This window comes from Acomys russatus, chromosome 14, assembly GCF_903995435.1.
Source record: "Acomys russatus chromosome 14, mAcoRus1.1, whole genome shotgun sequence".
Taxonomy (NCBI): Eukaryota; Metazoa; Chordata; class Mammalia; order Rodentia; family Muridae; genus Acomys; species Acomys russatus.
The window spans coordinates 16,089,385-16,116,813 of record NC_067150.1 but is presented as its reverse complement, the minus strand read 5'-3'; the positions used below and the strand labels follow the sequence as shown (position 1 = coordinate 16,116,813).

The 27,429-nt window shown below is 52.2% G+C and overlaps 1 protein-coding gene across 2 annotated transcripts; it reads right to left on the bottom strand.

Annotated features, from left to right (window-relative positions):
• Nucleotides 1-780: 780 nt before the first annotated feature.
• Nucleotides 781-25,872, bottom strand: Ldlr (low density lipoprotein receptor). Of its 2 annotated transcripts, none has more exons than XM_051156041.1 (18): nt 25,576-25,872; nt 17,924-18,043; nt 17,432-17,554; nt 16,165-16,548; nt 15,107-15,229; nt 12,792-12,914; nt 12,130-12,249; nt 11,065-11,190; nt 10,532-10,703; nt 10,211-10,435; nt 8,161-8,279; nt 7,704-7,843; nt 6,676-6,817; nt 6,323-6,475; nt 4,047-4,217; nt 3,498-3,575; nt 2,227-2,384; nt 781-1,271 (listed from the first exon to the last, which is right to left on the bottom strand). In XM_051156041.1, the coding sequence occupies exons 1-18, from the start codon at nt 25,640-25,642 to the stop codon at nt 1,236-1,238; spliced, it is 2,580 nt and encodes an 859-aa protein (XP_051011998.1). In that variant the 5' UTR covers nt 25,643-25,872; the 3' UTR covers nt 781-1,235. The 2 variants fall into 2 exon arrangements, with proteins under 2 accessions (XP_051011998.1, XP_051011997.1); XM_051156040.1 differs by having other exon boundaries at nt 17,924-18,046; nt 25,576-25,871.
• Nucleotides 25,873-27,429: the final 1,557 nt, after the last annotated feature.

The window sequence follows — 27,429 nt, the reverse complement described above, 5'->3', positions numbered from 1 at the left end:
GGTATCCAATTCCTGGTGACCACCTGCTTCAAGCTCCCCAGTGCTGGGATGACAGGTAGGCTACCACTACACCCAGCAAAGCCAGGGAAAGCTCTGAGAGACACATGCTGAGATACTGCTAACATCAGAGGAGCTGAGCAGCTGAACAGATCCTGGTGTCAAACCACCAGGCAGAGGTTTAAAGTAAACAAATAAACAAACAAACAGAGGCCCTGAGTTCCAGCCAGCACTAAAAAGGACGATGGCTTCGAGATGCCCAGAGCCTCATCCATCTGATGTCTTCCTCCTTCCCTGGGAATTGTCTTCCGTAGGCAAGGACACCAGCCCCCTGTGGCCCAAGGTTCCATCCCAACATACCACCGAACAGTGCCACCTAAGAACAAACGGGCAACACGCAGGTGCCCAACTCTGAACTGGAAAAGTGCAAAGAGAGAAGTGAAGTGCACGTCCCATTCCCCACGCGGGCAGTGGGGAGGGGGCCAGGTGTGGGACTGAGGCCTTGATGGCCACTCCCCAGTAGCAGGATGCTCAGACAGCAAAGGCCTCAATGCCTGAGCAGGACAAGCAGATGTCACAGGCACTTCATAGACATTAGGAGAATGGCGGCTCAGGCTTGTCCCTGCAGGGACGGGTGACTTTTTTGGCAAAGGCATGACCAGGAATCAGTCACTGGCAGCTGCTGGCCCCAAGACCCAGCAAGATCAGTACCGAATGTCACAAGTCATTTTCCTGGCTTCTGCAGGGCTTGAAAGACCTGAGGGGGCGGCGGAGTCCGGCGGGGAAAGTTCCCAGGGCGGAGGTAAACGAATGTGTCCTGAGTTTAGGGATTGGCTGTGGTACCTGGGTCCCTGTCACTAGCACCTACTGTGGCATGTTCGGAACAGCAGGCTTCTCTCCACCCAGGTCCCTTCCTCCCCGGTGTCAGCAGAGAAGACAAGACCGCCTCTTTGCCTTCCAAGGAAAGAAAGATGGAGGGGGGAAAAAAACCCAGGCAGATTTTCTGTCTTGAGCACAGCCAGGAGCCTTTTCTGCCCCCCAGACAATAAATATATAAAACAGAACCTGGGGCGGGCAGGCTGCTGAGTTTGGCTCCCAGCCCAGCTTTGCTCTTATCTTGCTTTGAACAACACAGAGGCCACTGAGGCTGCAGGACCAGTCCTGGACAGGGAGGTGTGGAGAAAGTGTCCTGACTGCCTGGGCGGCAACGGATCCGCAGAGATGGCTCTCGAAGCTATTCATGCCACGTCATCCTCCAGGCTCACCATCTGTCTCTGTCAGCAAACCGTAAACACAGGAAACAATCAGTATCACAGGACTACACATGGCCAACTCCACAGGCCAGGCGTCCCTCTCCGGGCGCCTGCCTGGGCACGCCCCCCTCACATGGAGCAGAAGTCCTGCCTTAGGCCCGCAGTGTGCTTTTCTCTCACTTCCAGGCTCTCTGATCTTGCCTCATGTTTCTTTTTCTTTCTTAGAATTATTTGTGTATGGGGCTGGAGAGATGGCTCAGCGGTTAAGAGCACTTCCAAAGGACCCGGGTTCAATTCCCAGCACTCACATGGCAGCTCACAACTGTCTGTAACTCCAAGATATGACACCCTCACACAGACATACATGCAGGCAAAACACCAATACACATACAATAAAAATAAATAAAATTTTTAAAAAATGAATTATTTGTGTGTGTGTATGAGTGTGCGTGTATGGGGATATGTGTGTGTCTGAGTGTGTGTGTGTGGGTGGGTGGGTGTTTTGTTTGCATGAAAGTCTGTGCATCACACGTGTGCCTGGTGCCTGTGAAGGCCAGGTGTCAGATCTGACTGCAGATGATTCTGAGCCACCATGTGGTTGCTGGGAATTGAATCCAGGTCCTCTAGAAGAGCAGCCAGTGCTCTCAACCACAGAGCCATCTCCCCAGCCCCCACCCATCCTTCTTAAACACATTATGCCCAATCTTATCACAGAGCCTTTGCAAGGGACTGACTCCTCCCCACACTACCCAACCCCCACTTGGTAGGGGAGCCTGACACCGTCTCCTTCTTCCCCAGTCCCGCACAGGATGGGACATGGAGTCACGCATGCTGGGAAGGGTCTGCCTGTGGGCCACACCCCAGCCCCGCTGAGCTGTGCATGCCCCTGGTTTCGGCTTCTCCTCCTCCACCCCACCTAACGTCTGTCCTTCAGCTTGTCTGGTGCCCCCTTTCTCCCACAACAGGGCACACTCACTGAGGGGTAGGTATAGCCGTCCTGGCTTCGGCAAATGTGGAGCTCGTCTTCCGTGGTCTTCTGGTACACAGGGTTGTCAAAGTTTATGCTGTTGATATTCCTCAGCCGCCAGTTCCTCCACAGCAGGATGGCCCCAAAGACCAGGAGAATGACCAGCCCTGTGGGGAGAGGGGGTTCAGTTGTGGGCACAGAGGTCCTAGGCCAGTCAGCTAGCAGGCATTCCCATCCTGGCCTTTATGTGACAGTGATGTGTTCGGAATGTAAAATTATCTTCACCCATCATACAAATAAAGAAATAGGGCTGGAGAGATGGCTCAGAGGTTAAGATCACTGACAGCTCTTCCAGATGTCCTGAGTTCAACTCCCAGCAACCACATGGTGGCTCACAACCATCTATAATGAGATCTGGTGCCCTCTTCTGGTATTCAGGTGTACATTCAGGCAGAGCACTGTATACATAATAGGTAAATAAATCTTAAAAAGAAAGAAAGAAATAGTCGGGGGGAGGAGACAGCACTCAACCTGTGAGCGAGCACCTCAGAGGGATGAGGCAGGGGGATGCTGACTTTTAAACCAGCCTGGGCTTCTGTAGCTTGACCTCCATTCTATCTTTTGAGTTTCTCTGTCAATTTTGCTTTGTTTTTTGTTTTTTGAGACAAGATCTCACTGGGTAGCCCTGGCTGTCCTGGAACTTCCTGTTCCAGGCTGGCCTCAAACTCACAGAGATCCTCCTGCCTCTGCTTCCTGAGTGCTGGGATTACAGGCATGTGTGCACCATGGTGATTTTTATTTTTACACAGAATCACAATTCCCTCACCCCTCTTTCTTTTCTATTTTATTTATTTATTTATTTTAGGTTTTTCGAGACAGGGTTTCTCTGTGTAGCCTTGTCTGTCCTGGACTCGCTTTTGTAGACCAGGCTGGCCTCGAAGTCACAGCAATCCGCCTGCCTCTGCCTCCCGAGTGCTGGGATTAAAGGCGTGCGCCACCATGCCCACCTCTTTTTTTATTTTTTCAAGACAGAAACCCAATATGTACCCCTTTGCCAGTCTAGAAGTCTGGAAGTAGACCAACCAGGCTGACCTCAGACAAACTCACAGGGGCCTGCCTGTGAGGTTAAAGTTGTGTACCAACTGCCACAGCCAGGGGCACTCAACCTTAAGTGTAACACTCAGGCAGGGGCGTTCCATTCGGGTCACAAAGATGAAGCGGCCCAGCAGGCTAAGCGTGAAGTCCCAGGCATCGATGTCAGCAGTGCAGCCAGCACTTACCAATGGGAAGAATGATGGACAAGACGCCCACACCCTGCGGCCGCTCCTCATTCCCTCTGCCGGCCATGTCACCCTGGACTGAGGTAAAAAAAAAAAAAAAAAAAAAAACCAAAGTGAGGTGGCTTAACAGGTCAGAAAGGGACATACAAGTCAGAGTCGGAGGACACAGGAGGCAGGCGAGGAGCGTGCCTGAAATGTGTCACCCTCTTCAAGTTCGGGGGAACCTGCAGATGTGAGCAAGGTTCACATAAGTCACGTGGACTTAATCCCTAGCACCGTTGCCCTCCAGTGTCCACAGGGGGACAGTTCCAGGATCCCTAGAGATGCCAAACACTGTCACAAAACCTGCACTCACATAGACACTTATTACAGTGGGGCCAGTGAGAGGGTTCACTTGTGGCTGAGCTTGCTACTGTGAGTTGATTCCAAGACCCTCATAGCAGAAGGAGAGGACAGACTGTCTCAAGTTGTGCTTTGACCACACGGGCATGGCGGCACGGGCCCCAACCCTGCCAAATACATCAGGTGAAGGCCGCGCCTGTCCTTTACCTTGGCGAGACATTGTCACTGACTCCACAGTGCTAAGCCCCGGGACGTCCACAGGCTGCCCAGTGGTGCCAGAAGCCGACTGATCCTCATGCTTCGGCGGCCTGGTGGCTGCTGCGGTGACCACAGGCCTGATGGCAGATGTCAGCTGGGTGGTCAGGACAGGAGTGGCTTCTGGTGGGATAATAAACATATCCTGAGTGCCATGAGCCGGGGTGCCATTCATACCTCTGCTCCACGTGGAAAGCAGGTCACCAAGTCCCACGGGCACCAGGAAGTATGTGAAAACAAGCCAGATGAGTAGCTGAGGGTTATTCCAGGAAGACCTCAAGCTTGGCATTCTCCTGCCTCGGCCTCCACGGTACTGCACCCTGCCTAGCCTGTTCTTACAATAGAATCTGCAAATGCTGAGGGCACTTCGGTCCTTGAGATGGTGAGAGAGACCCTAATATCTACATGTTGAAAATTCAACTACCAGCCGGGCGTGGTGGTACACGCCTTTAATCCCAGCACTCGGGAGGCAAAGGCAGGCGGATCGCTGTGAGTTCGAGGCCAGCCTGGTCTACAAAGTGAGTCCAGGATGGCCAAGGCTACACAGAGAAACCCTGTCTCGAGAAACAAAAAAAAAAAAAACAAAAGAAAAGAAAAGAAAATTCAACTACCAAATTTTACAAGACAGGGTTTCTCTATGTTATCTTGGCTGTCCTGGACTCACTTTGTAGACAGGCTGGCCTCGAACTCACAGCGATCTGCCTGCCTCTGCCTCCCGAGTGCTGGGATTAAAGGCGTGCGCCACCACCGCCTGGCAAGATTTCTTTTTTAAGTTTGTTTTTTTGCTTGTTTTTGAGACAAAGGTCTCACCATATAGAGCTGGCTGTCCTAGCACTCATTATATAGACCAGGCTGGGCTCAGACTCAAGAGATCCACTTGCTTCTGCCTCCTGAGTGTTGGGATCAAAGGTCACATTCAAGTCAGATGACAACCTGGGAGCCAGTTTTCCCCTTCCACCAAGTGGGTTCTGAGGGACGAAATGTAGGTAAGTACCACTGTTCAGTGAGCTACCTCCATGCCCCCTCCTGGTGCTATTTACAGACTCTTATCACATAAGAGTCAATGAGGTGAGCCAGTTGGTGGTAGCACACACCTTTAACCCCAGCACTTGGGAGGATCTCTGAGTTCGAGGCCAGCCTGGTCTGCAGAGCAAATTCCAGCACAGCCAAGACTACACAGAGAAACCCTGTCTTGAAAAGCAAAACAAGAGGCTGGGGAGATGGCTCAGAGGTTAAGAGCACTGGTTGCTCCTCCAGAGGTCCTGAGTTCCAATTCCCAGCAACCACATGGTGGCTCACAACCATCTATAATGAGATCTGATGCCCTCTTCTGGCCTGCATGTGTACATGCAGGCAGGACACTGTATACATAATAATAAGTAAATCTTTTTTTAAAAAACAAAAAGAGGAGATGAGGGTGGGATCCCATGATAATGCAGACCAGTGGCCTGAAAAGAGAGAAGTCTGGGAGTGTGGCTGTGGGCAGAGTGCTTGCTCAGCACGTCCTATGCCCTATGTCCTGGGGTCTGTCACAGCAATGCACAAACCAGGGACAGCAGACAGATCTGCAATTCTAGCACCGAGGAGGATCAGAAATGCCAAGATCTTCCTCAGGCTCAATCGTATTTGAGACCAGCCTGGGCTACATGAGACCCTGTTTTGGAAAGAACAGAGAGGGCAGAGCCTGCAAGATGATTCAGTGAGTAACCGTGCTTGCCACTAAGCCTGATAACCCACACAGCAGAAAGAGACAGCTGACCGCTTTACAAACTGCTCTCTAACCGCCACTCACACTATGGCGCTTGCCCTCCTACCAAAAAATTTTGTCCTTTAAATAAATAAATGAGAACATTAGCTTTGTGTCAACGTGTGATGCCCTCCCCCATGTCAGCAGGAAAAAAGAAGGGCCCTATCAGATGCTACAACCATGCTCTGAGACTTTATCCAAAACCAGCAGCCACATAAACTTCTACGCTTTATAAGTTATCCAGCCTCAGGCAGTCTGTTTTAGCAACAGAAAATAGACTACTCTGAATTGAGCCTTTCTCAGATGATATCAGAGAAAGGGGGTCCTTCTCACCCGATACCCTGGCCTAAAGTCAAGACTACTTCCACACAGCTTAGAGACAACCAGAGGGCCCCTCAGTTTAAGTGTTCCCCAGACAGCTGTGATGCCAGCCAGCCTCTGCAGGCTCACTGGGTACCCCTTCAGGGACTTGTGCCCCTACCTGTGAGGCAGCTTCTCATGTCCTTGGCCAGCAGCATGCCATCAGGGCAGGCACAAGTGAATTTGGGGGAGTGGGAGTTGATCTGTGGGGCTGGCAGGCACAGGTACTGGCAGCCGCCATTGCGCAGTGCTGTTCTCTCACACCAGTTGACCCCTGGGAGGAAGAAGAGAAAAGTTCATATAGAATGAATCGATAACATCAGACACAAGGACAAAGTCTAGACAAATTCTAGAGCAATGGTTAAACATTTTGTGATTGGCATAGGGAGGGTCCACCTTCAAATAAGCCAGAAGGTTCTAGAAAATTCTGGGGCAACGGCAGAGAAGCTTGTCTGAGTGCAGGGCAGGGCTCACCTCTAGGCTGTGTGACGTTGTGGAACAGAACAATGTCCTCTGGGGACAAGAGGTTTTCAGCCACCAGATTAACATCTGAACCCGTGAGGCGATTGGCACTGAAAATGGCTTCGTTGATGACATCCGTCCAAAACACTCTGTCCTACAAGGTGAGACATGTGGAAGATGACCAAGCCCATTGTCACAGAAGCAGCCCCTACATCACTACCCACCTCCCCCAGGTCTCCGGCGTTCTTCAAGCATAGCCAATGCTGGGAGTGGTAGAAAGCCTTTACCTTATAAGTGTAGTAAAATATGCATAGACTCTCCCATCCTAACCATTTTCTGTGTGTGTGTTGTATGCATGTATTCATGTGCTTTGTTCACGTGTGTAAGGTGCATGTGGAGGCCACACGTTGATGTCAGGTGTCTCTCTCAGGCATTTTCCACTTTATTATTAAATTTTATTTATTTACTTACTTACTTACGTGTGTGTGTGTGTGCATGCCTGTGTGTTTAAAGTTTTTCAAGACAGGGTTTCTCTGTGTAGCCTTGGCTATCCTGGACTCGCTTTTGTAGACCAGGTTATCCTCAAACTCACAGTGATCCACCTGCCTCTGCCTCCTGAGTGCTGGGATTAAAGGCCTGCGCCACTGTGCCCGGCTATTATAATTTTTTAAGACAGATTTTCTTTGTATAACAGCCCTGGCTGTCCTAACACTAGTTCTGTAGACCAAGCTGGCTTCCCGGAGTGCTGGGATTAAAGGTGCCTGGCTCTCCACCTTCATTTTTGAGACAGAGTCTCTCACTGAACCTGGAGCTCACAGAGTTGGCTGGTTGGTGAGCAACAGGCATCTTCCTGTTTCTTTATGAACTCTGGGTTCTATTCCTAGCACCACAAAAAAATATATATATAACAAAAACCAGCTCCAATTCTAATACCCCTCTCCAGATCTCTAGACAAGAGCTGATGCCCAAAGCAGTCTTGGTTTGAATGCATGAGACAAACCTAGGGTTGGACCAAACTCCCTCCCATTCCCAAGGTTTACCTCATAGATGGCCAAAGAGAAGGGGTGGGCCAGCTGCTTCTCATCCTCCAAAATGGTCTTCCGGTTGCCCCCGTTGACGTCGATGCTGGATATGGAGTGGAGTTTGGAATCGACCCAATAGAGGCGGCCACTGAGGAGATCTGAAGTGCACAGACCAACAAGGAAATGTAAAGGAGAGGTCAAGTGAGAGAGTAAGATCATTCAATCTACCTCAGCATTCCAGGGTGTTCTAGAAGATTCTAAAATGTTCCAGAAAGTCCCAGAACTTGCCAGTAAAATCAGGGTAAAAGGTTCCTCTTTGGGGGAATGCCTCTACCCACATAGGAACCTATTGGCCACACTGTGGCTTTTGCCTCAACCCAGTAATCCTTGCAGCTGCATAGGCAGGGGTGATGCCAATGACATAATCTCTTCACTGTGCCCAGCCCCAGCAGGCAAGGCCACCCCTCACATATACCTAGTGTGATGCCATTTGGCCACTGGATGTCCTCGGTCACCAGCGAGTAGATGTCGACACCATTCAGGCCCCCTTTCTTGATCTTGGCAGGTGTCCCCCAGTCTGTCCAGTACATGAAGCTGGGAAAGACAACAGTGGAGAGATGAGGACACTCTGACTAAGGCAGGCTCTCACTAACAGCACAAGAGTCGGCTAAACAGTTCTCACACTGGCCTCCTTGTACGTGAGCAGTGAGGCTTGAACTCGGGTGCTCACACTTGCAAGGCACGCACTTCACAGACTGAGACACCTTCCCTGCAGCCCGCCACCCTGCCACCAACGCCATCTACAACTTCTGCAGGATTCTCCCGGTCAAGGGTTATCACCCCGGTGGTTGGTCCCTCTCTAAAAGTGCGGCCTTATCCCGGGTGTGGTAGTGCAGAGCAGGAACCCCAGCCCCTTCATAGGACGATGCCGCAGCATGGGAAGTGCAGGGTATGCCTGAAGCCCAGACACCACAAAACTATTCCTGCGTGGACACGGATGTGGCCTGACAAGGACAGAACACATTCGGCGGAGGTGGGTGGGGGTGGGGCGTGCATCTGTGTGTTGGGCCCTGACAGACCAGTCGGCAGTGAGCTCGTGTAAGCCTGTCTGATGTCCTTGGGCAGGGAAGAGCTGTACTCCTATTCCTGAGTGTACTAGGCGCTAACTTAAAGGAGAGACTCTGTATTTTGTTGTACACATGCGTGTGACGTATGTACAGGAAAAGAACAGTCTCAGAAATGCTGTCCATGGGGCCAGCAAAGGTGCCTGCTGCCAAGCCTGACCACCAAAGTTCAATCTCTGGGACTTACGATGGAGGCCTGAGAGAACTGACTGCTGAAGGTTGTCCTTTGACAAGCCTAGCCTAGCCTGGGAGATTTGGGTACAAAATGACGGAGTTAGCCCAGTGTGTGTTTCTCTCTTGTACTGGGCGTGGAACCCTGAAACCCAGAGCCTCCTGTATTCGAGGAAGGTTCTCCACTGTGCCACATCCCCAGCCTAGGTCAAAGTTTGTTATGTCATTGTCTTCCAGCCCATTTTAAACTTCTGACCCTCCTGCCTGTCACAGGAGTCTATGACACCATGCATGCTTTATGTGGTCCTGAGGCAGAACCCAGGGCTTCCTGTATGGTACCTAAGCCCTCCACCACATGAACTACAGCCTCAGCAGCTTTAGTTCATTCAACATTTAGTTATTCATTGCAGGAACACGTATATGTACGCACTCATGCAACATTTTGAGGGGGTGGGTTCTCTCTTTCTACTGTATGTGTCCCGGGGATGAAATTCAAGTTGTTAAACTCGAAGGCAAATGTCTTTACCCACTGAGCCAGGTTTGGTTTTGTTTCTTTTTAAGATTTTTATTTTGCCAGGCAGTGATGATGCACATCTTTAATCCCAGCACTTGGGAGGCAGAGACAGGTGGATCGCTGTGAATTTGCGGCCAGCCTGAACTACAAAGCAAATCCAGCACAGCTAGTGCTGCACAGAGAAACCTTGTCTCAAAAACAAACCAACAAACAAATGATCTTTTAGGGGCTAGAGAGATGGCTCAGAGGTTAAGAGCACTGTCTGTTCTTCCAAAGGTCCTGAGTTCAATTCCCAGCCACCACAAAATGGCTCACAACCATCTATAATGAGATCTGGTGCCCTCTTCTGGCAGGTAGGCACACATGTGAGCAGAACATGTATAAATAATAAATAAATAAGTAATTTTTAAATGATTTTTTTTCGGGGGGGTCTCAACCTCCTCAGTGCTGGGATTTCAGATTTGAGCCACGGTATTGAGCCCAGCCTGGTCTCCAGAGCGAAGTTTCAGGACAGCCAGGGAGAAAACCCTATCTCAAAATTCAGACAAGCCAACCAATAAACAAACAGAACAGACTTCCCCCCGATCTTTCCTGGGCAATCCACAGCATTCCCTTGACTGTCTTCCTGCAGCTCGGGCGCCATCTCACTCAGGCACCACACCCCTCCCCCACTTATCCTATCTGTTCTCTGCACCCGAGGCTCTTAGGACACTCACCCATGCACAGGGTCCACCACAATGGCTCTGGGCCGAGACCCGTTCTCTTGGAACAGCGTCTTCCTCTTCACACCCTTGGTGTCGGCCACAGAAACACTGCCTGGGACTGAATCAGTCCAGTAGATGTTGCCGTGGATCCAGTCCACCGCCAGCCCATCCGGAGCATGCAGGCCTCCACTGATGACGGTGTCATAGGACATGCTAGGAGCTTGGTCCAACAGGGCGCTGAGTGAGGCAGAAGAAAAGGACTTCACTAGAGCCTGGACTCCGGGGTCTCACTAGGGGACAGGGCTGTGACAGGGTGACGGGGCTGCCACTCACCTGTAGATCTTTCTTTGGGACAGGTCGGACCAGTAGACTCTATTGTTGGCCACCTCTGTGTCCAGGGCCACCACATTCTTCAGGTTGGGGATGAGGCTGGTGTACTCTGTGCGGTCCAGGGTCATCCTCCGTACCTCATGGCGGTTAGTGAAGAGCAGATAGGCTACGGAGCCTGGAAAGTCACACAGGGCGGTGAGGGAATGGAGCCGGGGGCTTCACGTGTGCCAGGTACCAACTCTACCTCCCAAGCTCCAGCCCCTGGGATCCATTTCTCTAGTAAGAGTTAACTGGAGAGGTGAAGGTAACTGGCCATGCTCTGTACCTCTCCCCATCTCCCACTCCATCCAGGTATGAACCAGGAAGGGCAGAGTCCCCAAGCCTCAGCTGGTGACTCCCAGAAAGGCCCCACAGTCCCAGGTCCCCACTGTACTGCTCAAGTACCAGCCGGCACCCTGGAGAGCTACCACACCCAGCTAGCACACGGCTTAAACAGTTCCGAGCCCCAAAGAGGAGCTCAGCTTCCCAGTGCTCACCCACGGTCTTGCAGACCCTGGTGTGGGGGTCCATGTGGAAACCGGCCCGGCACTCGCACTTGTAGCTGCCCTCCAGGTTCACGCAGAGCTGGCTGCAGGTGTCCGGCTCCCGGCACTCATCAATATCTGTGTGTTGAGAGAGAGAGGGGTTTTTTGTTTGTTTGTTTGTTTGTTTTGTTGTTTTGTTGTTTTTATGGAGGAACCATGTCTTCAGAGCTACAGATTTAAAATCAAAACCTGTACCCTCCAGCCTCTGGAGGGTGCCACCCTTAGCAGGACCTTGATCCTGCTAATGACACATTTGCCCCTAGCGTTACATAACTGTGGGATACATCCATCCATCTTTCCTTTGCTTTATTTTCTTCCTGGCGGGGGGGAAGGTGGATTTTCTGTTATCATTAGCCTTTGTACCGCCCGCAGGCCCACAACTCGCTACGGAGACCATCCTGCCCTTGCAAATCGGAAACCTGCCTCCTTCTGCCTCTCAAGCGCTGGGATTCAAGAACACTTCTGTTGTTATTTTCTGAGACATCTCACATAGCCCAGGCTGGCCTTGAACTTGCTACATAGAAGGTGATCTTAGTATGTGCTCTTAGTATGTGCTTGCTGCATATGAGGCAATCGTTTTAGCAACCAAGCCCCAGCTCTAGCCTGAACCTTAACTTTTTTTTCCCCCTAAATTATGTATACAGTGTTCTGCCTGCATGTACACCTGCAGGCCAGAAGAGGGCACCAGATCTCATTGTAGATGGTTGTGAACCACCATGTGGTTGCTAGGAATTGAACTCAGGACCCTTGGAAGAAGGGACAGTGCTCTTAACCTCTGAGCCATCTCTCCAGCCCTGAACCTTGGCTCTTGATGACGGTCCCAAAAGGCAGGACTGCCAATGATCCCCACACTCCTTAGCTGTCAATGCTCAGTGTTCACCCCCTCGAACCCAGGAGCCCTAGGAAGCAGGGACCGCACTCCTACCCACTGAGCACATGAAGGGAACCAAAGCACAGTGTTCAAGGGGGAAAGGCACTGTGGCTCAGAGGCACAGCCTGGATCCGCTGCAGACCCACCTTCACACCTGTGCTGGTCCACCAGCCGGAAACCGCTGGGACACAAGCACTCATAGCCAATCTTGAGGTCCTTGCAGACGTGGGAACAGCCACCATTGTTGTCCAAGCACTCGTTGGTCTCTGCACAGGATTGAGAAAACAGACTGGCTATTCAATCCGCCCCCTTGGACTCTCCCGTGGAAACACTATGCCATTGCCTTATCTTTGCAAAAAGCTTTTAAGAGAATTCATATTTATTATTTTTAATCATGTGTCGGTGTGTCTACACGTGGTTATGAGAATGTAAATGCAGATGTCCTCAGAAGCCAGAGGCACTGGGGTCTGGTAGATGGATCCCCTGGAGCTAGAGTTACAGGTGATTGGGGGTCACCTGGCTTAGGTGCTGGGTCCTCTGTAAGAGCAATATGTGCTCTTAACTGCTGAGCGATCTCCCCAGCCCAAGAACATGGTTAACACAAGGGCTCGGGTCCTCCTCCTCTAGCACCTCCCCCCTCTTGCTGTCTTGCCCTGGAGACGAAGCTCTATCGGCTCTATGATGCATACTGAGCCTTTTGAATGCTGTGAGGGCACGGGCTGGGCTCATGACCCCACAGCGATTACATGTTGACGCTATGCCCGGCTCTCCCAAAACACAACGATCTGCCCAGCTTCCCAACACTTACGGCAGTCCTTGATGGGCTCATCTGACCAGTCTCGGCAGTCCCGGGCAAAGTTGCACACCTTGTCCAAGGTGATGCACTCACCGCTGTGGCACTTGAACTTGTCGTGCCCATCACACTGTGTCACTGAAAAGGCAAAGAGAATAGTCAGGAGGGCATGAGCTACAGGACCTTGCCTGTTCTCTATAACGTGATAGTTCAGAGCTGAGACGTGGCTCCGTGGTACAAGCCCTGCCTAGAATCCCCCAGTGAGGGGCTGGGGCATGGCTCAGTGGTAGAGCCCCTGCCTAGAATCCCCCCCAGTGAGGGGCTGGGGGCGTGGCTCAGTGGTAGAGCCCCTGCCTAGAATCCCCCCAGTGAGGGGCTGGGGGCGTGGCTCAGTGGTAGAGCCCCTGCCTAGAATCCCCCCAGTGAGGGGCTGGGGGCGTGGCTCAGTGGTAGAGCCCCTGCCTAGAATCCCCCCAGTGAGGGGCTGGGGGCGTGGCTCAGTGGTACAAGACCTGCCTAGAATCCCCCCAGTGAGGGACTGGGGGCATGGCTCAATGGTAGAGCCCCTGCCTAGAATCCCCCCAGTGAGGGGCTGGGGGCATGGCTCAGTGGTAGAGCCCCTGCCTAGAATCCCCCAGTGAGGGGCTGGGGGCGTGGCTCAGCGGTACAAGCCCTGCCTAAAATCCCCCCAGTGAGGGGCTGGGGGCATGGCTCAGTGGTAGAGCCCCTGCCTAGAATCCCCCCAGTGAGGGGCTGGGGGCGTGGCTCAGTGGTAGAGCCCCTGCCTAGAATCCCCCCAGTGAGGGGCTGGAGGCGTGGCTCAGTGGTACACGCTCTGCCTAGAATGCCCTGGTGAGGGGCTGGGGCATGGCTCAGGGCAGCCCTGCCAGAAGTCTCACTATGTAGCCCCACTGGTCTGCGACTTCCTCTTACAGTCCATCCAGGACACTGGAATTTCTGAAGACTCTCTTGCACCAGCCCCCCAAACACCAGGATTACAGGGCTGTCGCCCCCGCCCCATGGCCACAATAAAGAGTTTCATAGTGGTGGTTTTTTCCTCTCCATGCTAGAGGTGGAGGCCAGGACCCAGCAGACAGACAAGTGCTTGGTCAAGTGTCACGCCCCTGGCCGGGTGGGTGCTGGGAGCTGGGCAGGCAGATAGGAAGTTAATGTTTAACGGGAACAGAGCTTGTTTCAACTCTGCAGGGTCAAATAAGTCTTGGAGAGAGAGTACAGTGACCGCTGCGGAGATGTGTGAATTTTAGGAATAATTGGGTTTCTGAGATGGAGGTTCAGGCTGGCCTCGGCCCTCCCGACTGCTGGGATTATAGCCTGTACCACCACGCCCTGCACCCGCTGGGCAGTTAAAAGGTAACAAAAAAAAGTAACACAGCAAAAAAAGTGAGAGCTGTTCTTAAACTCAGTGTGCTAGCAAGGCTGGCCTTGACCTCCTGCCTCTCTACCTCCCAGGTGCTGGGACAGAGGCCTGTACACATCAGTGCACGCTCTGCATTGTGCATCCCGGCGACTCAGCCCTAGGCCATGGTCATATTAAGTGTAATCTTCAAAGTTGCAGGTCAGTGAGGTGAAAAGAGTGCTCCCAGGCCAGGTGACCTAGCTTGATCTCAGGTCACACGTGGTCAAGGGGAGGAGTGATTCTCATCAACCCTGGAATGTTCTTTTCATGGAATCGGATTGTGTATGCCACTAGGGTCTCAAGGACAGAGTAGCTTTTCCTTGGCATGTGGCTCACTTGGTAGACTACTTACGTAACAAGCATGAAGTTTTGGGTTTGAAACCGAGCAGAGCAGTGCCCGCCTGTGATCCCAGCACTTGGGAGGCGGAAGGCAAGAAGACAAAGACTTCAGGGCCAGCCTCAGCTACACAGGGAGTTTGAGACCAGGCTGGCTGCACTAGAACCTGTCTCAGAAATAAGTAAATCACAGTAGTGAAGCCAAGGGTTCCATTACGCAGCCCAGTCCAGTGAAAGGAGATTCAGCCGGCTCAAGGAACTTTCTCAAGAAAACACAGTGAAGGCCGGGCGTGGTGGCATACAACCTTTAATCCCAGCACTTGGGAGGCAGAGGCGGATGAAACGCTGTGCATTTGAGGCCAGCCTGGTCTACAAAGTGAGTCCAGAACAGGCAGGGCTACACAGAGAAACCTTGTCTCAAAAAAAGAAAAAAATAAAACAGCCACGTCTCCTAAGGACCTGATCTCACACTCCGTCCCACCCCCTCTCCTCCCCCCTCCCCGGCCCAGCTTTGCAGGGATGCTTACTAACACCAAGCACCGTGGGCAGGAACAGCACACCGTGCAGAGGCACTCACCGTTGATGCAGCCAAGCTCATCGCTCATGTCCTTGCAATCATGTTCGAGGTTGCACTGGCGGCTACCATGAATGCAGGTGCCATCCGCACACTGGAATTCATCAGGCCGGCAGGTGGCTGCCACTGGAGAGACCAGGGTGATGGTCACGAGAGGCACCAACCAGAGAACCTGCTCTGCTTAACTGCAGCTCCAGGGCTGGCAGGGTGGCTCGGCAAGTAAAAGGGACCGCCACCACGCCCAAAGACCTGAGCTCAATCCCTAGGCTCTCAGAGATGAAAACTGACTCTCAGAGTTTGTCCTCTGACCTCCATCTATGCACACACACACACACATCCATCGTACACACTAATGATTTTGTTTTTAAGTAAATCCCCCAGGGGATTAAACCTTGGGCCTCATGCATGTTAGGTGTGGTGGTTTGAATGAGAGTGCCCCCCCCCCCCCGGTCATATGTTTAAATACTTGGCCATGTTGGAGGAGCAGGCTCTGAGGCTTCAAGAGTCTCAGCCTTCCCAGTTCTCTCTCTCTCTGTCTCTCTGTCTCTCTGTCTCTCTCTCTCTCTCTCTCTGTCTCTGTCTCTCTGTCTCTCTCTCTCTCTGCCTCCTGTTGTGGGTCAGATGTGAGCTCTCAGCCACTGCTCCAGGACCATGCCTGCTAGCCTGCTGCCATGCTTCCCACCATGATGGTACAGACTCACACTCTGAAACTGAGAGCCCCAATAAACTCTTTCTTCTATAAGCTGCCTTGGTCCCTGCTCACAGCAACAGATAACTAAGTCGCTTAGTTAGGTGCCTTACCACTGAGCCACACATCTGGCCCTTTAGCACTGGAGTTACAGGCCTAAGCATGGCTGTGGTGCTAGAGATTTGGCCAGGACTTGATGCTCCGGCAGGAGGTGCTCCTACCCTCCCAGCCAGCCCCTCACCCAAAATAAATCAGCTTGCTTTCTGGGACGTCTGGTATTGCTAAGCTCTAAAAGCACCTCATAAGCGGCCTGAGGAACCCATCTCTCCTGCGGGCGGGCGGGCGGGGGGGGGGGGGGGGGGGGGGGGCTTACCACAGCGTTCCTCATCTGACTTGTCCTTGCAGTCGGCACCGCCATCACACACCCAGCTGCGATGAATGCACTCGCCGCTGCCACAGTGGAACTCCAGGGAGGAGCAGGGGCTGTTGGACGAGTGGGAGGCAGTGTCTCGGCCCTCGCAGTTCTGGGGCCACTCGTCGGAGCCGTCCTCACAGTCCCCATCCCCATCACAGGTCCACAGGCTGGGGATGCAGGTGGAGGAGTTGCAGCGGAAATGGGCAGGACCGCAAGTGGTGGCCGCGCAGTGGGCCTCATCAGAGCCGTCTAGGCAGTCTTGGTCTTGGTCACACACGAACTGCTGGGAGATGCACTTGCCATCCTGGCAGCGGAACTCATCCTGGGAGCAAGTCTTGGGGGCTGTGGGGTGCACAAGGAAGACAGTGTCCTGTCATGGCGTGACCCCACATCGCCACACACCAGCCCATCCCCACATAGGACGCTCGTGCTTAAAAGGACCACAGCCCACTTAGCGGGGCCCTGGAGAGCCATGGTGGGAGCAGGCAAGGACCCAGGAAACCACAACAGACCCTTCTCCGCCTCAGTTTCCTCACTCACATGGTCAAGTATCAAGTCGGCTCTGTACCACTGGGCCACACCCAAGCCCCTGACTAGGGCATTCTAGGCAGGGGTAGAGGCACATCTTTGTGCTTTAGCCATTGTTGTCAATAGCTTACCGTGCTAAATGTATAATTTGCACTCTGTGAAGGGCATGTAGTTATGGGGAAACACACTGTATATGTACATAATATTCAGGGTTCAGCACTCTCATGTCCTACAATCCACTGTGCCAGGCGTGGTGGCGCATGCCTGTAATCCCAGCATTCGGGAGGCAGAGGCAAAGGGATCTCTGTGAGTTCCAGGCCTGCCTGGTCTAAAAAATAAGTCCAAGACAGCCAAAGCTACACAGAGAAACCCTGTCTCTGGGGAAAAAATAAAAAATAAAAAATAATAGATCTGCTCTGATAAGTGTAGGACCTTAGGACACACAGCTGATAAACACATGGCTGCCAGGCTATCAGCCCTGCCTCCTACCAGAGCTCGGCTGCGAAGTCAAGTCACTAGGCCTCCCCACCTCAGTAAATGCTGCTGATGTCAATGAGAGAAGGCGCCATCTTGCCATCTCTCAAAGTAAGATTAAGAAGGAGCAAGCACACCACAACTCAGCTGGAGTCCCTTAGGAAGGAAGCCTGAACGGCTGTTACTCCCCCCACCCCAATCCAGGGGTCGGGGCAGCACTCACCACAGCCTTGTTCGTCCGAGCCGTTCTCACAGTCTTTCTGTCCATCACATCTCCAGGAGTTAGGAACGCATCGGCTGACACGGCCCCCACAGCTGAATTCATTGGCTTGACAGGTGACAGACACTAGAAAGAAGGAGGACCAGTCACTCAGAAGCAACACACCAGCCCCTTAAGGTCATTTCCTGCAGCACTCTGTAGTAGAACAGGGTTGCGACTGCGAGCCACGGCCCGAGGTCAGGTGTGGGATATGAAACACTTTTGGATATTTGGACTAGGGTTGATCACCCTGAGGCATCTTCAAACTCATGATCAAACCCACTATTCCTGGCTGCTCAGGAGCAGTGGGTGTTGGCACAGCAGGAGAACCCCTGGCCTAGAACCGCCCCAGGGAGGGGTTAGGGACTTGGCTCAGTGGAAGAGCCTCTGCCTAGAACGCACGAGGCCACGGGTTCCGTCCCTAGTAGCACCAACAAGTCCAGGGAGGGAGCTTACTGCACGTCTCCTCGGCCTCATCAGAGCCATCCGGACACTCAGGGCTGCCGTCGCAGACCCACTTGCTGGCGATGCACTTCCCGTCCCTGCACTGGAACTCGTTCCTGCTGCACGCGTCTTCTGCTGTGACAGGAAAGAGGAAGGAGGGGGTGTCTTAACAGCAGCATGCAAAGCTGGCCACACGTCATCCTGCTACAGCAGACGACTCGACAGAAACGGCAGCCACCAACTTCTGGCGCACACACCTTTAATCCCAGCACTCCGGAGGCAGAGGCAGGCAGATCTCTGTGAGTTCGAGGCCAGCCTGGTCTGCAAAGCGAATCCAGGACAGTAAAGGCTACACAGAGAGACCCTGTCTTGAAAAACCAAAAAAGAAAGAAAGGACCTCAAGAGAAAACAAATACACTCTGCTACTGGGACATAGTAACAAAATGACTCCTAATGATATTCTGGCATATTGATAAATCAGTGCCCCACTCAGCCATCACCAGAGAAGCTTCCGCCTACACTAGATACAAACAAACACAGAGACTCACACCTGGACAGTGTGCCGAGAGTGAGAGACAGGGGAACATTCAGTACTAAACAGGACCAAACCTGTCCCCTCAGGGCTCAGGGAACCCTCCGGATGAGGAAGCGGGACTCCAATAAAACAAGGCCTTCTAGACACAACAGGACCGATGCACGCATGAGCTCACAGAGATGGCTGGCAGCGTGCACAGGGGCTACACAAGGCCAAGCCAGCGGGGTGTGTGTGTGGTGTGGTGTGGTGTGGTGTGTCCCAGAGCTGAGATGAGCTGAACCTGAGATCCCATCCTTAACCCTCTTACAAGGGAAAGGTTAGTTTACTGAGGGCAGGGACCACACTTCCAAGGACAGGCCCCACAGCAGTTCAATCAATGGGATGAGCTCAGTGGTGTGCTTGGAGATTTTTATCACGTTTTCTTTGGGACTTTCTTTTTCCTTCCTTCCTCCCCCCCCCCCCACAGGCCCCGAAACCTTACTGGCCTTTTGCTTGTATTAAATACAACCATTAAATGGTTTCCAATTATGTGTTTTTTATAGATTTTTCGTGTCTTGAGTATGTGTTTCTCTTGGTTTTTTATCCCGTTTGTTTGTTTTGTTTTATCTTCATTTGATTTTTTTTAAAAAAAATTGTTTGTTTTCTAAAGAGAGAGAAAGAAGTCAGGGAATTGGGGAGATAAGAAGGGTCTGAGAGACATGGAGGCAGAAGACCATGGTCAGAATATACTGCATGGAAAATTTATCTGCAATAGAAAGAAAAGAAAAAAATTAAAGTTTGGGTCACCATGCCTGGCTATGTTTTTTTATTTTTTGTCTTTTGAGACAGGGTTTCTTTGTGTAGCTTTGACTGTCCTGTACTCACTTTGTAGACCAGACTGGCCTCGAACTAACAACGATCCACCTGCCTCTGCCTCCAGGAGTGCTGGGACTAAAGGCCTGCGCCACCACGCCGGGCTTAATTTTTATTTATTTAAAAGTTTTCCGTTTTGGTTTTGTCTTTGGATTTGATTGTTGTTTGGTTGGTTTGAAGCAGGGTTTCTCTGTATAGCCTTGCCTGTCCCGGAACTTGCTCTGTAGACCAGGGTGGCCCCGAACTCAGAGGGCCAGCCTCTGCCTCCCGAGTGCTGGGATTTAAGGCGCACGCCACTCGTCACCGTCCACCTTCATGAACCTGAAGCTTCACCCACCGAAACCCCACACCCCAGCAGTCACTCCCGTCCGATGTTCACCGACACCTCTCAAGGCCCAGCCCCTGCTCAGCTATATTTTAATTCTTTCTCTCTCTTTTTTTTCTCCTTGAACAGTGCACCAGCACATTCTCCAAACAATGCTCCACTGCGCAGCTGCTGACCTGAGCAGGTGACTCATCAGCCCGGATCTGGTCTGCAAAGGAAATGACTCAACGGCTTCTCTCTAACAGCTGTGGGTGGCGAGCAAGGGAACTAGAATTCTGGGAGTGGCTGGGTCATGACAAAGGGGAAGTTCAGAGGGAAGCTGGCAGGAAAAAGCTGAGGCGTGAGTGTGTCACCCCATCAGGCCACGCAGGCCTGATGACACGTCATTAATTCATACTCTCACTTAAACAGCATACAAATAAGCATGTGGGTGTGGAAGTACCAGCCACGCCCAAAAGCCCTCCTGCTGCCTTGCACAAAGCTGGGGTGCCACCCCCAGCACTACATGAACGAGGTAAGATGGTACAAGCTTGCCAAGCCTGTCTTTCGGGAGGTGGGTGGAGGCAGGAGGATCACCACCTTTGAAGGCAGCCAGGGTTGCATAGCATGATCTTGTCTCTGGAACAAAACCAGGGCGGCTGGTGGTGGCGCCCACCTTTAATCTCAGCACTCGGGAGGCAGAGGCAGGCGGATCACTGTGATTTTGAGGACAGCCTGGTCTAATCCAAGACAGCCAAGGCTACACAGAGAGACCCTGTCTCAAAAAACGAACAAACAAACAAAAATTTCATAAGGTTTGGGGGTGCACATCTGTTATCCCAGGGACCCCTTGGCAGAGAGGCAAGATGTCTATTGCAAGTGTGGGTACAGCCTGGGCTAATGGCACCTTCAAGCCCAGCCTGGATTCACAAGGAGGTCTTGTTTCAAACAAACAAACAAAAAGAACAAGGCCAGCAAGCCGGGCGCGGCGAGTAAAGGACTTGCTACCAGACTCACGGGATGGAAGGAGGGATCCTATTCTGCGCATACACGCCTTTAATCCCAGCACTCGGGAGGCAGAGGCAGGTGGATCTCTGTGAGTTCAAGGTCAGCCTGAGCTACATGGTAAGTTCCAGGGCAGCCAGGGGTACAGACAAATAAAACCAAGTAAAAGGCCATTGTTTTGTATAGCATACACTAAAAAAGGACAGGCCAATCTAGTCAACGCGCTCACACCCCTGCGGCCTTGGCCTTCAGATCGTGAACGTCACGAATGACAAACCATGAACAAGGCCACAGAAACCCAAAAGGGGAATTACTGAGTTCTACTTGTTTCCCACACACAAATAAGGTGGTCACTGCTTTCGAAGCTTTCTTTCCGCTCCCACCCCCACCTCTCTCTCTCTCTCTCTCTCTCTCTCTCTCTCTCTCTCTCTCTCTCTCTCTCTCTCTCTCTCTCTCAAGCCTCAAATAGCTCAGACCACTGTCTATTTTCTTTCCCAAACTGAGGACAGATGACATGCAAAGAAACCTTTAATCCCAGCGGGAGGCAGAGGCAATCGGATCACTGTGAGTTCTAGGCCAGCCTGGCCTACAAAGCAAACCCAGGAAGCCAAGGCTACACAGAGAAACCATGTCTCAAAAAACAAAAAACAAACAAAGAAAAAGAATAAAAGAAACCAAAATAAATCGGAGTTGGGAGTGGTGGGGGTTGGCGTCAACATATGCCTTTAATCCCAGCACTCCCAGAGGCAGGTGAATCTGTGAGTTCGAGGCCAGCCTAGTCTACATACACAGCGAGTTCCAGGACAGCCAGGGCAATACAGAGAAAAACTGACTCAACCCCCTCCCCTCAAAAAATATAAGAAACCAAAATAAAGGAGGTGAAAGTGCTGTCAGTGAAAGCATTTGCCTAAAACACAGGGCACTTTGGGCTCCACCCCAGTAACAAGGAGGAAGCCCATAGCCAGGTGGGTTAACTTTCACCTATAATCCCTGCATTTGGGATGCTGGGACAGTGAGTTCAAGACCAGCCTGGGCTACATGGTGACTTCTATGCCAGCCTGGGCTATATATGGAGACATTGACAAAACATAAAAATGGGTCAGGCTGGGAATACTTCCTAGCAAGAAACCACTTTGAAAACTGGGAGACTAACATAGAAAAAAGCCTCCGCGGCACTCGGGAGGCAGAGGCAGGCAGATCTCTGTGAGTTTGAGGCCAGCCTGGTCTACAAAGTGAGTCCAGGACAGCCAAGGCTACAGAGAGACCCTGCCTCAAAAAACCAAACCCCGCCCCCGCCCCCCAAAAAAGCCTCCACTAACAGGCTGTGCCTGGCCCTGGCTAACGCACAAAGGAGCCAGCCTTAGATGGAATAGGTTTCACGCACATTGTCACCCTTACATCCCTTTTAGGTCATGGACCTAGGTTACACTTAAACACTTTAGACAGAGACAGGAGCCTGCAAATCTTAGTCCCTTGGGCAGATGAGAGAATTACACAGCAAGCCGGGCGTGGTGGCGCATGCCTTTAATCCCAGCACTCGGGAGGCAGAAGCAGGCGGATCGCTGTGAGTTCGAGGCCAGCCTGGTCTACAAAGTGAGTCCAGGATGGCCAAGGCTACACACAGAGAAACCCTGTCTCGAAAAAACCAAAAAAAAAAAAAAAAAAAAAAAAAAAAAAAAAAAGAGAATTACACAGCAAAGATACCACCAGAATTATTTTTAAACACACAGAGTTCATTTCTAAAGGCTGTCATCTGGGGCCATCTTGCCCACCTGCCAAAATTACGCTTCTCCCGATAACGGCTTAATGGTGGGCCAGCGCTTAGTGACAGGTGTTGTCACCCTGAGCGGCCCCTTAGAGCTGTCCATCAGAGGCATGGGTTTTGATTCGGGGATGGGCCTAACAGCTGGTTCTAAGTCAGGGTTGTCTCCTTTTGTTACGGGATGGGAGCCCAATTGGAAGTCAACCCTGGTGAACAAACGTGTATAGTTTTACAGCAACCCAAAACTTCAAGATGGCACCACCATCTCTAACTGGCCTGGTCAGTACCAGCTCACCCCAAGTCACGAGTCACCCTGCAGATTAGACTTTGTGTGACGATGTTTCCTAAGCATCAATTTTACTACTTCAAGGTTCTGCATGGAGATGGCTCAGGTGGGGAGGTGGCTGAGGGGTGAAGGCACCCCACCCCGACCCCTGCTGCCAAGCCTGCCAAGCCTAGCGGGAGTTCCATCTGGGACAACAATCCCCCAACAAGTCTCCATCCTGTTGATTAATTCCACTCTCTTAGCAACCAAAGCTGATTTGCTCCATATGCCCAGAGGGTGCAGATGCTCCCGGTACTTAATGCCACACCAAGGCTAGGCCAAAGAGCCAAGCAACAGAAGCGGCTGGAGTGTTATCTGGTTAAGGCAGGGAGATAAAGAGCAGATTACCCGAAGCCAGGAGCATCACCTTTCAGGAGTGCAACCTCAGGAGTGCTGGCTCAGGTGTGCGGCTCCCGCGCTCAGGAGTCAGAGCTGAGCTGTGCAGCGAGACCCTACTTTGGTTTGGTTTGTTTTTCCAGACATGCCTTGGCTGTCTTTGTAGACCAGGCTGGCCTCGAACTCACAGAGATCTGCATGCCTCTGCCTCCCTGAGTGCTGGGATTAAAGGTGTGTGCCACCATGCCCAGCTATGAAACCCTACTTTAAAAAAAAGGAAAAAAAAAAAAAAAAAAAAAAAAAAAGGCTGGTATAGATCAACTGCCACAAGTTCAAGGCTGGCCTGGACTAGATAGTGAATTTCAGGACAGCCTGGGTTACAGAGTGAGATACTGTCTCCAATCCAACTTGACCCAGTCTCTTACCAATCTTGTTCAGCAGGAAAACAAATCAACGCGCCCACGGCATGGTCCCTGTGCTTGCAAAACTGCACTTTCTCTGTGTTTGGCCAAGGGCCTGATACATTTGACACCCCACGGAATAGCTTCCTCAGTCCTCCTCCTAATGCTGTGAGCCCTGTCTCTCACTGAGGCCAGAGCTCACCTTCAAGCCCGGGGTGCTCCCAACGCTGCCGCCTCATATCTGCTGTTTGGAAGTGTCCTGGGAATTCCAGCTCACACTCGCACTTCAAGCCCATCACCAGCTGAGCCTCCACCCCAGCCCGAAGAGGTGTGTACTGTAAACCACATTCTTTGTGTTTGTTTCTAGAGACAGGGTTTCTCCGTGTAGCCTTGGCTGTCCTGGGCTCACTTTGTAGGCCAGGTTGGTCTTGAACTCACAGCGACCTACCTGCCTCTGCCTCCCTGAGTGCTGGGATTACAGGCGTGTGCCACCACCGCCCGGCTAGATCATCCCGTTAAAGTACCGAAGCCAGAGCAAACTGTAGTCACCACTATGAACTAAGTGACATAAGATGCCTGGAGTCTGGGGACATAAGCACAGTGGCTCTTCAGCCTTCTTGTGAGATGGAAAACTTTAGGTTTTGCTCAAGACTTCATATGATGAATTTTTTCTTAAGGCAATGATGGGTGTGTGAAATACAACTTATCGGGGCATCTGGCATTGTTGGCAATTACAACTGGATGGTTGAGTGTTTGCCTCAACTTTACCTGGATGGTTGAGTGTTTGCCTCAACGTTACCTGGCACGGGCTCATTGTATAGCCTAGGCTGTCCTGAAACTCACAGGTGCACACCAGCATCGCATGCACCATGATGCCCAGCTCAGTCTTCCCTCCTCACCACCCGCAGCTGATTAACAGAAACACCTTCCAAGCTCCTGCTGGCTGACTCAGGACCTGAGCTAGTTCTGCGGTTGTCAAGGACAATTCCAAATGTTCTTGTGCCGGTTGGGCTAACAGCAAGAACAGCAGTCACCAGACTAGGGCTGGATTCAGCCTGCCTCCCATGCATGGCCCTGGGTTCTGTCCCAGGGACCCCCAAACCCAGGCGTGGTGGCATAAGCCTGTCACCCCAACACTCCTGAGGTGAAGGAAGGAGGATTTCAGGACTTATAGGCCAGCCTGGGCTGCATGAGACCCAGTCTATCAATTGGGGGAGAGGTGGATGCTGGGAATATAGTTTACTTGGCAGAGTATTTGTCCCAGTGTCTAATGCCCAGTACTGCAAAGTTGGATGGAGCCAGTGACCTGATTATACGCTGTCTAGCCTCCTGTCCAAATTCCAACACCTCTCCTAAAATGAAAGTCCACTTTGTGGGGCAGCCCAATCCAACACTTTCAGAGAGCCCTGGCCGGGTCCCTGGCCAGTCCTGGCTGATGATCTCGGCTACCGAGATCTAGGTGGTCAGAGGCACACGTATGAAGTTGACCAGGAAAGTGGGGAAAGGGTGGGGACTGAAGCCTCACAACGCAGGGAACATGGGGTGCGGGGTTGGGGTGGGGGTGTCCTGGCCCGCCCAGATGTGCAGCCCCACCCAGGAGGCTCATGCAAGCTACGCCCCTGCACCTCATCCTCGGCCCACCATTGGACGAGGGGAGTGGCTCGAGGGTCGCCTGTTCCAGCTGCACCCAATAGAAGCTCGGAGGTGCGGTGGGAGGTGGGGCTGGGGCGGAGTTTTCGGGCATGCGGCCGCAGCAGCAGGGATCGGGTGCTGCAGTGGGGACCCTCAAGTCCTGTGCCGAGAACCAAGGACCCCAAAGTTGAGCCGCTGGGCCTGGGCCTCCCCAGTCCCTAAGACGAATGGTGGGAGCCCTCCTCTTGGACTCCCCCACACATCGCTCTGACAAAACACCCCTGACTTGGGAAAGCTCCTCCCCGGTTCCCCTAAACCCACTCTGACTCCCTACAACTCTGGCACCTCCTTTCCAGAACAGCTTCCTTCAGCCACTTGGGAAGGACCTCACTGTAAGTTCTCACGAGTGATTCTATTTCAGTATTTTTCTCCCCCAAACAAAACCACACGGGGCTCCCCGAGTTTAGGGGAGCTGGCCCTGACCCCGCGCGGGCTCCTGGAGCAAACCTTACCTGCAACCCCAGCGGCAGCCAGGAGCAGGGCGATGGCCCAGCGCAGCGCCAGATTCGCGGTGCTCATCCTCAGCCTGTGCGTCGCGTCTCCACTCGGATCACAGACCCCACAGTGTCCCCGCTGCAGACAGGATCACGGGCCTGTCGGTGTCTCCGCTGCAAACCTGGAGTCGCGGACCCCGTCCTGGGTGCAAAGCTACGCTGCACTCAGCCGGCCGGTGACTACACGCGGGCAGCCAGAGTCATTCCCAGCACTTGAGGCGAGGTTTCCAGGCGGGGGGGAGGAGTCTGCAGTGGGGTGATTTTCAAAAGTCTTCACCTCACAGCTCGGGGAGGAGCTTTCGAACGGCCGATGTGACATCGCACTTAACCCCTGAAGCTCCGGCTGCTCCGCAGTAGCAAAGTTCCTCCCTGAGAATCCCACCCCACTCCCGGGACAACCCACGTCCTTCCACACCCGGGGTCACCACTTGACACTTTCCTTTCCACCCCCAAAGAAAAAAGAAGTATGAGAAGCCCCCCCCCCCGACCCCCCCAACATTTGCCCTCTCTTTTTCTAGGAACCGCGCATAGATTTCTGTGACCCAAGTACAGTTGCAGGTTTTAGACAGCGCTCAGCGAGGACTGTAAATAAAATCAACGAGAAATGCTACTGAAACTTGACTTGCCCGTGGACGAGTTGGCTCAGCGGGGGTGGAGGCGCTTACAGCCTGAAAAACCTGGCTTTGATCCCTGGGACCCACATACTGGAAGGAAAGAGCACCAACTCCAGCAAACTGTCCCCTGACTTCCCCATGCACCCCTCTCCACTAATTAATTAATTAGAAAAAAAGAAACATTACCTGGTTTGGGGGTAGGAACCAGGAATTGGGGTAACTATTTATGAAAGCACTCCATAACAGCATGTGGTGGCACAGTAACCAGGAAGCAGGCAGACAGATCTCTCTGCCAGTGAGGTCCAGCCTGGTCTATACAGCAGGTTCCAGACTAGCCTGGACCCCATAGAGAGACCCTGTTTCAAAAGTTAAAGTTTAAATTCTTTAAATAATCCATCTCAAGATCAATGGGCTCATTAGCTTTCTTTCTTTCTTTTCATTTTATGTGCATTGGTGTTCTGCCTGCATGTATGTCTATGTGTAGGTGTCAGATCTTAGAGTTACGGACAGTTGTAAGCTACCATGTGGGGTGCTGGGAATTGAACCCTGGTCCTCTGGAAGAGCAGTCAGTGCTCTTAACCACTGAGCCATCTCTCCAGCCCCTTCATTTCTTTCTATGTTGAGGGAAATATCGACTTGTCCTTTTCCCATTTTCAGGCACGCAGCTCCTGGCACCATTTGATTATCCCTTTAGAAGAAGGACTTGAACGCACAGATGAACTTCTCTTCCCTCATGTGCCTCCTTGCCCCGCCCCCCCCCCCCCACTGGATGCCTACACTGTACAGGCTGCCACAGAGAAGCTTTGAAGAATCAAAGGCTCTTGAGATTTGCATAAAGGGTCCCTGTGGGACTGAGTGTGTGGTCCAGCTGCAGAATGCTTATCTCTTAGGGCTGCATGAGGTCTCAGATTCCATACCTAACTCCCAGCAAAAGAACAAAATGAAGCTAAGGATTTAGCTTAGTGCATGCAGCCAAGCCTCACAACGTGAGTTCAAACCCAACGGCCCACATGGGAGGAGCAATCTCTTTCCTGGGACCTGCACATCTGTGCTGTGGTACGTCACACACAGTAATAAAAACACAAATAGATGACGCAAAGAAAAGAACAAAATGAAGCTGGGGATTTAGCTTAGTTTCTGTAGCCAAGCCTTACAACGTGAGTTCAAACCCAAGGACCCACATGGGAGGAGCGATCTC

Coding starts and splice junctions, on each gene's coding strand:
- Ldlr (XM_051156040.1), bottom strand. CDS start 25,642: ATGAGCACCGCGAATCTGGCGCTGCGCTGGGCCATCGCCCTGCTCCTG. Junction 18,047..25,575: donor GGCTGCCGCTGGGGTTGCAG/GTAAGGTTTGCT, acceptor TTCCTGTCACAG/CAGAAGACGCGTGCAGCAGG. Junction 17,555..17,923: donor TGAGGCCGAGGAGACGTGCA/GTAAGCTCCCTC, acceptor CCTTCTTTCTAG/TGTCTGTCACCTGTCAAGCC.